This window comes from Wyeomyia smithii, chromosome 1, assembly GCF_029784165.1.
Source record: "Wyeomyia smithii strain HCP4-BCI-WySm-NY-G18 chromosome 1, ASM2978416v1, whole genome shotgun sequence".
Lineage (NCBI taxonomy): Eukaryota > Metazoa > Arthropoda > Insecta > Diptera > Culicidae > Wyeomyia > Wyeomyia smithii.
The window spans coordinates 4,702,353-4,715,043 of record NC_073694.1 but is presented as its reverse complement, the minus strand read 5'-3'; the positions used below and the strand labels follow the sequence as shown (position 1 = coordinate 4,715,043).

At 43.5% G+C, this 12,691-nt stretch overlaps 1 protein-coding gene across 1 annotated transcript in view; it reads left to right on the top strand.

Annotated features, from left to right (window-relative positions):
- LOC129732243 (uncharacterized) overlaps positions 1–12,691 on the top strand; it is a 32,925-nt gene that overhangs the window by 12,711 nt on the left and 7,523 nt on the right. The window contains exons 3-6 of the mRNA XM_055692922.1: positions 7,021–8,218; positions 9,630–10,261; positions 10,321–10,517; positions 10,598–10,702. Coding sequence (XP_055548897.1) covers positions 7,021–8,218; positions 9,630–10,261; positions 10,321–10,517; positions 10,598–10,702 — 2,132 coding nt within the window. The remainder of the gene's footprint in view (positions 1–7,020; positions 8,219–9,629; positions 10,262–10,320; positions 10,518–10,597; positions 10,703–12,691) is intronic.

The window sequence follows — 12,691 nt, the reverse complement described above, 5'->3', positions numbered from 1 at the left end:
AGCTATTCATATAGAGCTTGTAAGTGATTTGTCCACCGCTGCCTTTCTGGCTGCCCTCAAACGCCTAGTTGCTCGTCGCGGAAAGATTTCCGAGCTTCATTCTGATAATGCCACTGCGTTTAAGGGGGCCGCTCACGCACTTAATAAAGTGTATCGAATGTTGAAATTAGAAGAAGACGACCGCAATAAAATTTTCAGTTGGTGTGCAAACAACGAAATAAGGTGGAAATTTATTCCGCCACGTGCGCCACACTTTGGAGGCCTATGGGAGGCCGCAGTGAAATCTGCCAAATTCCACCTTCTAAAGGAGTTGCGAAACACCACTATCAGGTACGAGGACCTGCTAACCCTGCTGGCACAAGTGGAAATGTGCCTCAATTCCCGACCACTCACACCAATACCATCAGAATCAACGGATCTAGAAGCCTTGACACCGGGACACTTCCTGGTGGGCTCCAATCTACAAGCTGTCATCGAACCGTCTGTAACCAACGTACCAGAAAATCGGCTCAACCATTGGCAGCAAACTCAGCAACATTTTCAACGCATCTGGGCTCGCTGGTATCCCGAGTACCTTCAACAACTCCAGTCAAGTGCATCAAACAGCTGCAGTCCACCTGTTAAAATTGAACCCGGAAGAATTGTTGTTGTTCGAGAGGGTAATTTACCACCAACCCAGTGGCCGCTTGCGAAAATCACCGCAGTGCATCCTGGGAAGGATGGAATCGTCCGAGTCGTTACATTAAAAACATCCACTGCAGATAACGTCGTACGACCTGTAACCAGAATCGCCTTACTGCCGATGCCGAATGAAGATGTTTCGTTAAACTCAACAAACCCTTAGAGCAGTCTAATACTTGCTCGATGCGCATTTGGATTTAAAACAGGTAATTAGCATTCCAATTAATTACTTCCACCCGTATGATCTACCTGGTCTTTTTTATTTGCCGGCTGAATGACGAGGATCGTCGATCATCACGCAACTAGTATGTTGTTGAACTTCTTTTCACTGGAGCATTATCAGCGTGCATGTGCAGAATTACGAGACGCTACCGCACGCTACTATAACAACACGGCGAATCAACCGAAAGCACACCTACACCAGTGGAACGATATTCTCGCCCGGTCAAAGTTCGAAGGAAAAATAAGAAAGTGCTTACAAATTAGTAAAATAAAATAAACAAGGTTTAGAAGTTACTAGAAAGAGATAGGCCACCTAAAGAGGATAGTTGAAATATCCTAAATATTTCAAAGGGGCCGGAATGTATACGATCAAATCATGATTCAACTTTAAAATTATAAATTTATCTTAAAACAAGCATCATGCCCTAATCAACCAAGATCTAATTATAAGTTTACTTAAATTAATTTCGCTTAGCCTAATTTCAAAAATCTAAACTCACGCCAATTATTACACATACAAATTGTACTAAAAATATACACACAAGATAGCAGAAAATGAGAAATTAGAGAGGATATCACGATCACCAATAAGCCAATCTTGGCCATCAGAAATATATTTAAGCCAACATGCAAAGATTTTATCAGTTAAGTTTGATCACCCAAGGCGAGCGCAATAAATTTATATTGAAGTAATCGTTTTATTTGCTTAAGTTCCCATTAAGTAAGCTCACTGGCCCTTCTGCCAGCCGCGATCGCGGAGAAGTAAATCCTTCGTACCGGTAGAGTATTTCGAGCTCAATCAATTCCTAAAAAGATAATGTCACGCATCTACGACAATTCAATTTCTGTGGATGAACAGTTCAGATTTTCCCTTGGGCATTCCACAGCTCATCAATTGCTCAAAGTTTTCAATATGATACGAGCTAAAAAATGTGAAGAGAATTCCATTGGAGCTGCTCTTCTGGACAAAGAAAAAGCATTTGACAGTGTTTGGCACAAAGGTTTGATTGCGGAATTGTTGATTTCTTATTTCCCAAATTTTATAATAAAGATTTTGGAAAAAAATATTAAACTGATCGAACCCGACTTCCAAATCTTCTTGATTTCCTATCAGAGCAGGTGTGTCTCGAAATAGTTAATTGATAACACTGATCTAAAAAAGAAAAAAAAAATGCCCTGGAGCTCAAACTGAAAAAAATAAATGATTAAAGCCTTTTAACCGTTCCTGTGTATTTTTGTGCCCCTAGACGTTTCGATAGTACCGACTTGGGGCATCGAAATGAACAGGAATAGTTAAAAAAGTTCCTGCTATCTTTAATTTTTGTTTGCAGTTTGAGCTCTAGGTTAAAACCTGTGTTGGCCAGTGCAATTATGCTGGCACCATTCGACCGCTCATCCGCAGAATACCGTCCTGATCTAGAATCGGTGTTAGCTTGCATCTCCCATACCTGTCGGGTTCCTGTCCTGGTTTCAGTGCGAGGTTTGTTATTAGCAGATTCATCTCTTCTGAAAAGCCGTCGAACTGTGCTTGCATTCAGTGAACGGCCTCGGCATTTTGGTACTCATCCTGGCAGAGAGTTCGTAGAACCGAAGGATGTTGAGCCTTGATCAACAGCCGTTGTTTATCAGTCGCCTTCGTCATAATAACCGGTGAAACATTCTTAATGCAGTTCGATTGAGTCGATCATAGAGTAAAAAGTCTCTGAGAGAGCACCGAGAAATGCGAACGTTCTCTTCATGTGAAGTGAATTAAATTCAATGCAAAAACTGAGACAGAAATTGAGTCTTGTCCAAAGAACTTCTTCAATTACGTCAAAACAAAACTGAAATAAAACAATTTTCCATCAATAATGCAACTCGACGATCATGTTGGTGATAACTCGGAGAAAATTTGTAATCTTTTTGTAAAATTTTCCCAGGAAATCTATACCACATTCTCCGAAGAAAATCGCCATTATTGTGCATTTTATCCAGAATATCCAAGAAACGTTGGTGTCAACACGGCTTTTTCATAGGCCGCTCTACGTCCACAAATTTGCTTGAATTCGTAGATTACTCATTAAATGCAATGGATGATGGGAACCATGTAGAAGCTCTCTATACAGGCTTGTAGCTCATCTAAACGTTCCCGTTCGCAGGCCTCAGACACGATCGTCGACAAAAAAATGGTGATGGTTCGTAATATTGCCCGCTTTTAGGCGCGTTCATAACACAACCGCGGTTGTCATCGTCGATGAGTTGTGAATTGACGAGATGCTGTGCCAGTTCGGTTGCTTCCAGATGTTCATAAAGCTGCTCCACTGCAGTTTGGAACGGAGTTGGGACCCTCCTTCGGTGGCTCTAACTTACGGACTTTCTCCAGTTGACATCACAGAAGCTTTCCGGTAGTTCCATTCCCACAGACTCTTCAGGCACTCCTGAAGTCTACCCAGGTTTTCAACTTTGTTAAATCCGCATGTTATGTTGGAAGCTGGGTAAAAACTGTAAAACATGGGGCAATTTTCAGTAACTTTGCTTCTCGCCGGCAGTTGAGCCTTTGTAAGCTCGGATCGCTGCTGTCCCAGTCTGTTAGTTTTTTCTTCGGATTCAGATTTTCGTCGTCTTCTTCACTAAATTCCAAATCTAATCCATTTTCTCAAATATTATTCTGAATTTTGAACCCAACTTTTGTAGCCTGCAAAAGCTTTCTCATACCATTCTGAGTTTAACTTTGACTCCTTCAGAAGCGTTTTCCTGTCATTCTTTCAGTTTAGTTTTTCAGAATAATTTTCGTTTTTTTTTCTGGCTTTCTTAATTCTGTGCTCTGTTTTGTATCATATATTTTCTTTCTCTGTTATTTTTGTTCCAGAAGTTTTTTTAGAAGTTCTAGAAGAAGTGTTGCAATTCTAAATTGAATTTACGATAATTTCCTTTTATTGCTTTGCTGGGCATTTAGAAGTGTGTTTTTGCGATTCTGAGGTCAATTTTAGATTACTTTATGGTTGGTCTTTTTTTTGGCTTTTAGAAGTGCATTTTTTCGTGATTTTTGGTAAATTGTTTATCCTTTTATGTTATCGTTCAATATATTGTAGATACTGACAGGCCGTTTTTAGCCCACGTGCATGGGGTAATGTTTTTCTGTCTTTTGGTCGATTCCATCGATCGCTTCTTGTTACGATCTACGGGCGTGACGATTTGTGGATGCTCCATATTGCCGGCTGTAAGTAGAACTGGCGGGGGCACCTTGTTTTCACCGGTTCGTGTCGATGACGGGACTTCTGGATGCCACCTATTCGTATCGCTGGCAGGGCTCTATGTTGCCACTGTTTCGTATTACTGATGGGGCTCCTTTGTTACCACCGACTGTCCTTACCGTCGTTCGAAACTAGATTGAGTTCAAGAGCAAATTTTTTTTTCACGAATTAAATTCCTTATTTACGTTTGTATACATTTGTTTTACATTTCAAGTGATTTAGCGAACTGCTGTGCATCTTTAGTTTATGTGTATCATTTCTTTGTTGTTTACATTTAGTTATATATTTAGATTTTTGTGAACTTTGCCACTGGTATGTTTTGAGAACAAACTTAACCTAACTAAACCTATTATTTACAATATTTACATTCTGAGGGAGGCTTTGATGGTAGTGTTAGTTTTGAGTTGAGCCGGTTACTCGCGGTTTGCTCGAGGTTAGTTACAAGCAATTTTATTTATTGGAAGTTGGATGAGGATCACTGGAAAACTAGGTTGCGGATTATTGCATGTTGGGATTGAGATGTTCTCTGGCGGAAAGCCTGAACAACCTTCTGAAACCTAACATCAAGAATATCTACTTCGGCTGTTTCGTGCACAATGTCAGAGGCAGTCCAACGAGGGAGATTTAAAATAAGTTTGAGGATCTTGTTTTGTATTCTCTGCAGTTTGGTTTTATGTGTTTGAGCGCAGGTTTCCCAAACTGGGAGACCGTATTCAATTATAGGTCTAAAAATTTGTTTAAAGATAGCAAGCTTATTCTTAATATTCAATTTTGCTTTTCGGTTGATAAGAGGGTACAGTTGATTAATTAGCAGGTTGCATTTTGTTAAAGTTTTGTCTACTTGGGATCTAAAGATAAGTTTACTGTCTAAGGTAAGTCCTAAATAGGCCACTTCTTTAGACCAGTCGATAGTAGAGCCTCCTAACCGAACCTTGACATCATCAGCCGGAACTAGTCGTGTAGATTTGGATTGATACAAATTTTCCAACTGTTGAAGTATTCGGCCAGGGCATCCAGGCCTTGTTGAAGTTTTCTTACTAGAGCCCTTATTACGCGACCCTTGTATATGAGTGCGGTATCATCGGCAAATAGTGATAGTTTACCTCCACCAGGTAGATCAGGGATGTCTGATGTGAAGATATTGAATAGGATTGGACCAAGGTTACTTCCTTGCGGAACTTCGGCACCAATTGCAAAAGTGTCCGAGCTGATGTTGTTGAGGCTGACCTGGAATGTTCTGGCCGATAGATAGTCCTGTATAATCCTCACCAGGAAGATTGGAAAATTGAATCTCTGCAGCTTACAGACCAGGCCATCATGCCAGACATTGTCGAACGCCTTTTCGACGTCCAGCAATGCCATGGCAGATGTTTTAGCGACGGCTTTATGCCGCCTGACGATGTCTGCAACACCCACAAGTTGATGAACAGTGGAGTGGCCCTTGCGGAATCCAAACTGTTCGTTAAGGAATATGCTGTGGGAATCGGCAAAATCCAGCAGCCGGGGTTGTATGAGATTTTCGAATAGCTTGGATAGAGCAGAGAGGAGGCTTATAGGGCGATAACTTTTGGGCGAAGTCGGATCTTTACCGGGCTTTAGTATGGGAATTACCTTTGCAATTTTCCAACAACGTGGAAAGTATCCAAGTTCAAAGCATCTGTTGAAGATGGATGCAAGATGTTGGTACCGTGAGTCGCTTAAATGCTTTAGCTCGATGTGGAATATTGCATCAAAGCCAGTCGCCTTCATGTTTTTGGTTTGTTTGATTGTGTTTTTGACCTCGTTCGCCGTCACTCTCTGCTCTTCCGGAAAGATGTTGGGGGACTGTTGAACTGTGTGTAAGGTGTTAGACACGATGTCTTCGAGTGGACTTAACCCTATTGCCTAATTGGTGAGAGCTTAGGAAGTGATTTCCAAGGGCATTTGACTTTTCAGCCGGTGTTAATAATTGTCTACCATCAGAGGAGAGAGGAGGGATTGGTTTGGGTTTGTTTTAAAGCACTTTGGTAAGTTTCCAGAAGGGTTTGGAGTAATTGTCCAGACCGCTGACTAATTTGGAGAAGTTACGGTTACGCAACTTTTCAACTCTAGCTCTTATTATTTTAGTGAGATTATCGGACGAAATTTTCTTATCTCGTTGACCAGTTCTTTGGTATTGCCTCCGGAAGATATTTCTAAGCCTAACCAATTTGTTAGTGGTGGGATCAAAATCTAAAGACTTACGGTTAACCGGAATCTGTCTGATGTTTTCTTCCTTGGCCAAATGAACGGCAGCTTGGATCTCTTCGACAGCCCCATCAATGTCTTCGGTAGTCTCGATTGGCCGATTAAAATTGACATGTAGATCGACACTCCGTCCGAATGCCGGCCAGTCGACATGGTGGTAGTCTCGACGATTTTGCTGGTGAACCTCGACTCCAGAACCGATACTTGAGTTCGAGAGCTCAATCGATGTCGTATTTATACAAGAAAAGTATACTTGCAATCCTTTGCTCTCCATTTCTTAAGTTCGTAAAGGAAAGCCTTCGAAAGTCAATTTTATTCGAGGAATCATCTTTATCACAACACTGAGCTCAAATCTGAATGTATATTTTTGCCTTTAGAAACGTTTCTTCGCCATTCTAACCTCAATTTTAGATAATGTTCAATTGTTTTTTTTTTTTCTGTATATCTGTGGTTAATTTTAAACCATTTTTATTGGCTTTTTCGGCGTTTCTTTGCCATTCTAAGTTCAATTTTGTTTTATTTTTTTGGGCCTTTTCTGACCTTTGAAGGTATTCTACGCCATTGTTATTTGAACCGCATACCTACCCCAATCAGTAAACAATTCCATAACCCAAAAAATGACGCTCTCTAATGAATTTTTCTTTACTTTCTCCCACAGCACAAAGGTGTTCCCTACTGCCACGTGCCTTGTTACGGTGCCCTTTTCGGGCCGCAGCTGTTTGGCCACGGGACACGTGTCGAATCGCACAAAAGTTACGGGCAACCAGAACTAAAAAAACAAGCCATTGGACGGTCTCCGACAGCCGGCGGAGCCGGTCCAGTGATTCCACGTGCCCATCTGGAGGCCAAACTGAAGCTGTTTAATCAGTTTCCGAGCAACAAGAGTCAGGAAATTCGCAGTCGTGAAGTTAACGGCCGGCTAGTGCTGGAAGGAGCACTGAGGATTTACTGGGGCGTACAAGGAATTATCCATCTCAAGGAAGATGATGATCAGCGAACGGTGGTGACTGTTAGGAAACGTAACTCTTACCGGTACAGTAATCCCAGCTCGATGGTTTCGGCAATGCGCGATCTCGAGGGCAAGGAGAATCTCAACCCGGATCATCGGAGTGATCCGATGAGTTCCAGCTTGACGGAGGGTGGAGATGGTAACGATACAACGACGATTTCCGAAAGCCTATCGTACGATACTCTAAGCATTTCATCAGATTTAAACTCGATCGGATCCTCAAAACCCAATTCGGCAGAAAATTCGAAAGAAGTGTCCCCCAGTCACGTTCAAAATGGAAACAAATTCGTGACCCTCCCTCCAAAATTAGACGTCAAGCAGCTCGAATGGGATGAAATCGATGAACTGCTTCAGGTAGAGCGTAAAACCGACGAAACGGAACGACTGTATCGCACCATGCCCTCACCACTGCCATCATCCATTGCGACCGATGGCGAAGGGGATAACTCCCTTCGAAGTGAGCCTTCCGACAGTGTCACTGATACGGACTACAAAACCCTAACTCCTCAGCCGAACACCGAATCCGGATCGTCCTCGTCGGCATCCGCTGTAACGACGGACACCAACACAACCACGACCGCTACCAATGGAGACGAGGAGTTCAGGACGCCACAGGGAACACTGCGGTCACATGATTTCGAAGCATTCAAAATGCAAATGAGCCAAGAATTTATCAGCGGAGCGGCAAATCTAGGTAACACGGACGGAACGTTGAAATTGAACCAACCCATCGATCCGGCTCGAATAAATGACTCCCTTAAGCTGTACAACGAGTCGGTGATGAATCGGAGCCTATCGGACGAACAGTGTCGGAATGTGTTTTCACTTCCCCAGGGTAATATTACAGGTAACAAAAAAAAAAACCTCAGATTTATTCGGTTGACTTTCTCAAAATGAACTCATGGTGGCAAGTTGCTGGCATCGTGCAGCAGCTATGGTCGTGAATTCGTTCCCGTTGCGTTATGCCTCCAACACGGCTGATCCGGTCTTGGTACTCGGTAAGCTTTCTTCTATCTTGGAAGGGCCGTTCCGGCCAGTGGCTGGAGTTGATGTAACTTTTTGGAATTTTCGAGATTCTCTCACCGCTCTGACTGGGGTACTGGCAGCTTTCGCCAGGTGGGCACAACTGGCAAGAACAAAGACCGCCAGCACAACAGTGCTGGCCACTGCAGGCAGTGCCGTTGCACTCGCGTATATAGTATTTGGTGTCTTCCGGGTAGGGACCAAGCGGATACTCGGATAGATGGTCATAATCCAGTTGGTAGGTGGTTTTCATCGGTGATCGGCCGGCTTGCTGCAGCCAGGCGGAATTGCGCTGCAATTCTTCGTAAACGGCTGGATAGGTTTGGCAAAGTTGTGGTACAAATTGATTGATGCCACACTGGAAGCTCGACATCTGCTGGGATCCGCTTGCCGTTGGTTCTGGGTGACTAATCGGCGTTGTGCACGCCAGAGGAGGCGAGAAACAGCTTGGGGGTAGATTCGGGTCACTTTCGCGTTGGAGGGTGATTTCTCGGTTCGCCACCGGTCGGATGTAGTCCGCTGCGTAGGTGGTCTCGAAGAACATTGGATGTTGAGACATGTTCGCAGGTGAAAAATGAGGTTGAAAACGTTTTGACACCAAAATTTAGATCGACAATTCGCTTCAGATGTTGCCAGACTAGTGACGAAAACGGGTTACTTTGATCTGTTAAATGGAGAAAATGATAAAGTTCTTTTATGAGGGTTTTCACAGCAGAGCCTTTGAATCGGAAACTTTTCGGAATGCTAGACGAGACCAAAGTAAAAATCGGTTTTATTCCTCAGAAATTTTTTTTATTGATCTTGTTCATAGGTACAGATCAGATCCCGTGTTCACCTATGAGCCCTTTTCCCTTGGCTTATGACGGATCTCCTCAGTCATAAAATCCAGCGTTCTTCAGTCGCATCGTATAGTCAAAGTGAGCATTCCGAAACACGAAGGCACAACTAACGGCCGGAATCGGCTGACTCAGTGGCTCACAGCACACTCGACTCGGGCCTCCACAAGGGCTGCAGCATGGTCCACAGGGTGCCGTACAGCTGCCACCGCATGGTCCACAAGCGCCGTCACAGCAGAAGCTGTTCGGCAGACAGCACGAATTGAACGGGAAATTGATACAGTACATTTTTCTTGATGTTTTCTGCGAAAATTTTGATGTCTAGCTCCAATCGAAAATGTTGCGATAATGTTTGCTTAGCACCAATGACTACTGCGTTTTTTTTCTTCGAAATTGCAGATTCTTTTCACGTCGTCGATGACGACACGCTCAAGCCTTTAGCGGGAAAGCTCTCCAACGGAGGAACGAATACGAATGGACGGCTAGCGAGAATTGCTTACCAACGACATCAGTCGGATTCCGGCTCGGTAACGTCACCTGGAACCGATACGGACAGTTGGACCGGCGATCGGGGACTGTTGCGGTCTAAATCTCATGGCAATAATTACTCGGGAAATAGTTTTATGGACAGCGATGACGAAGCGACGGAAACGCTGAAACCATCTAACCGACCGCAGACTTCGATTCGTATTAAGATGGATTGTTACGATGAATTGGGGAAGGATGGAAAACCATTTGAAAACGGGGAAACGGTTGTTGTAAGTCCAACGGATGAAAGCAGCTTGACGACGGTTAGTATGTCAACGGCGACGACGGTGACGACTACGGAGGATGGGGTCGTGCTTAGGAAGCCACCGAAGACGGGTTCGACGGCGATTAAGCGGCGCTCAGGGAATCGTCGGTCGCGTACGAAGCTGAAGCGGCGATGTTCTATCAATGGGCATTTCTATAATCGCGAGACGTCTTTTTTCACGCCACCCCACGGCTCTCAGATGAATGTTTGGGTGACGTCGATGGTGAATACTCAGGAGGTAAATTTGTGATTGTATTTATATTGATGCTGTATTATTGATGTTATTTTCTTTGCTAGGTTATCACTCTCTTATTGGAGAAGTACAAGGTCGAGAGCAGAGCGGAAAACTTTGCCCTGTTTGTTGTGAAGGACAATGGCGAACAGAAAAAGTTGAAAGAGGACGACTATCCGCTGGTGGCGCGCGTGATTCTCGGACCACATGAGGATATTGCCAAGCTTTTCCTCATGGATGGACAACAAACGCCGGAAATTAGGTAGGCTCACTAAACTAGACCCGCTAGCCCCGAAATCTAAAATTGATCCATTTTTTATATTTTCTATGTGATGCGAGCAGTAGTGAAGTGGCCCAGTTTCTGAACCTCTCTATCCATGAGTGCCGGGCAATTCTCGAACGCTTTCACGAGGAAGAACAGCGGGAACTGTTCCGGATAAGAACGAAGTAAGTAAAGGAGGGATTTCACGCAAACTCATCTCTACAGTTGGCAACAAAATCCTTCTCAGATTTTAGTGAAACTTTGTACAGTTTTGTTGTTTCGGTAATTCTAGCATCTTTGCATTTGAAAAAAATGGAACGTTTTTATGAAAAGGGTCATTTTTTCCAACGTTTTATTCAGTAACTAAACTAAGAAACTGCCAAATTATGGTCGAAGAACGACATGTGGGAAAATATTCGAAGTTTTTTCGTCGACCCTAAATATATTCGATGAAGCGGGACTTAACAGGAAGAATGATGTCTATTTGGAGGACGGGCCTATAAAATCGTCTAGTTTACAGAACCGCAGGACGAATATTACGAAATACAGTTAGAAGCCACTATGATGCGGTAGCACCAAGATCAATAAGGTCATATGTGGGACGAAATAACACCAACAACAGTTTCCAGCAGGATATGAAGACAGATGCACCTACAATTCACAACGAACTAGACATCTACTCAGCAGAACCTTGCACAACTGAACTGATCGAAGGTGCGGTGTGAGCACTTCGATTTGCAAGGAAAAACTCTCGCGGCTGCTCCGATGAAGGAAAAATAAAAATTTCACATTCGTTACTGTTCAAGAAACAAAGATTGCTGAATGCATAATAGAAACACCTAGCTACCACTGGTGAAATGTTAATGTGAAGAACCCATGAGACAAAGTTGGAAGTGGCTTATATTAATGCATGATTTTAAACCACGAGATAATGTTCGTATCTCCTTTTGTACGCTCTTGTGGATTGCGAAAAAAGACCTATTAGATGATGATAGAAAATGTAAGGAACTCATGTGATCATGTTTAGAAGGCCTACTTCATATAGAAAATTTGTTCCCCAGTCCATACCCTTAGGATAATCTGGTGAGTTGCACTACACAGCCGCTCGCTCCCAAGATTGATAAGTTCGGCCGGTAAGCCGTTCTTCCCAGCGGTTTTGTGATTCTTCAGCTCTTTTCAAGCATTCTTCACCTCGTCCAATGTTGGTGGGTCCACAGCTTGTCCGTCCTCCTTAATTTCTATGTTATTTCCTATCTTATTTCCCCGCGATCGTAGTGCTCACTTTTCTTACGGCGGTGAAGCCTTCTCTTTTCCGTCACCTCCAGATACTCAACATCGAACCACCCACTATGCGTGGTTGCCGTTGTCATGCCTATCACTTCTCGCCCTGTTTCGCTAACCGCATCATGGCTGTACTTCCACTGCTCGTTCAGGTCCACTCCAGCTGGTTCACCGATCCGTCTATCAACTTTCCGAGTATACTCTGCCGTAATTCCTTTCGCTGATAACCTCTGGATATCCTGAAGTATCTTCCTCAGTGATCTCGTTTCAAATACGTTGGACAGCCAGGCGCGAATCTTGCCTACCGCGGCCATCAAAAGGACCGCACATCTATGACGTCTGAAAAGTGCCGACCGTCGATCAGCATGTGGTCGATCTGGGAGCAGGCCTCTCCATTGGGGTGCTTCCGAATATTCAGACGTGCAAATTGGGTACTACAGATGGCCCATCCCCTGGCCGCGATGAAGTTCACTAACGAAATCGACTCCCCGTTCCGCTCTGTCGCCGCCACTGTAGTAGATGCGCAGCAGGCATATAATATCCTAGAGCATAACATATAACCTAGCGCATGTTGATAGCAATTCAAAATATGAAACTGGACGAATCATAGCATGCTGCGAAATCACTACATTCGTTCTGGCTTTTTCGTGGCAACATCATCGATAAGGCAAGGCGCACTTTTGGCGATCCTGTTAGGTTTCTTTTTTTTTGTTATTGTAAGTTCAGATAATAACTGCAAAAAAAAAGAAATAAATTCCATGAAAATCAGATTGATTTCGATTATTCGTTATACATTTTATTTGTGTAAGTATATTGCTAGTGCTCGCATCCAATATGAACGAAGTTTAGCTCGGTCAAGTAATGCCGATCTTGCCGGATATAGTTCCCGCAGC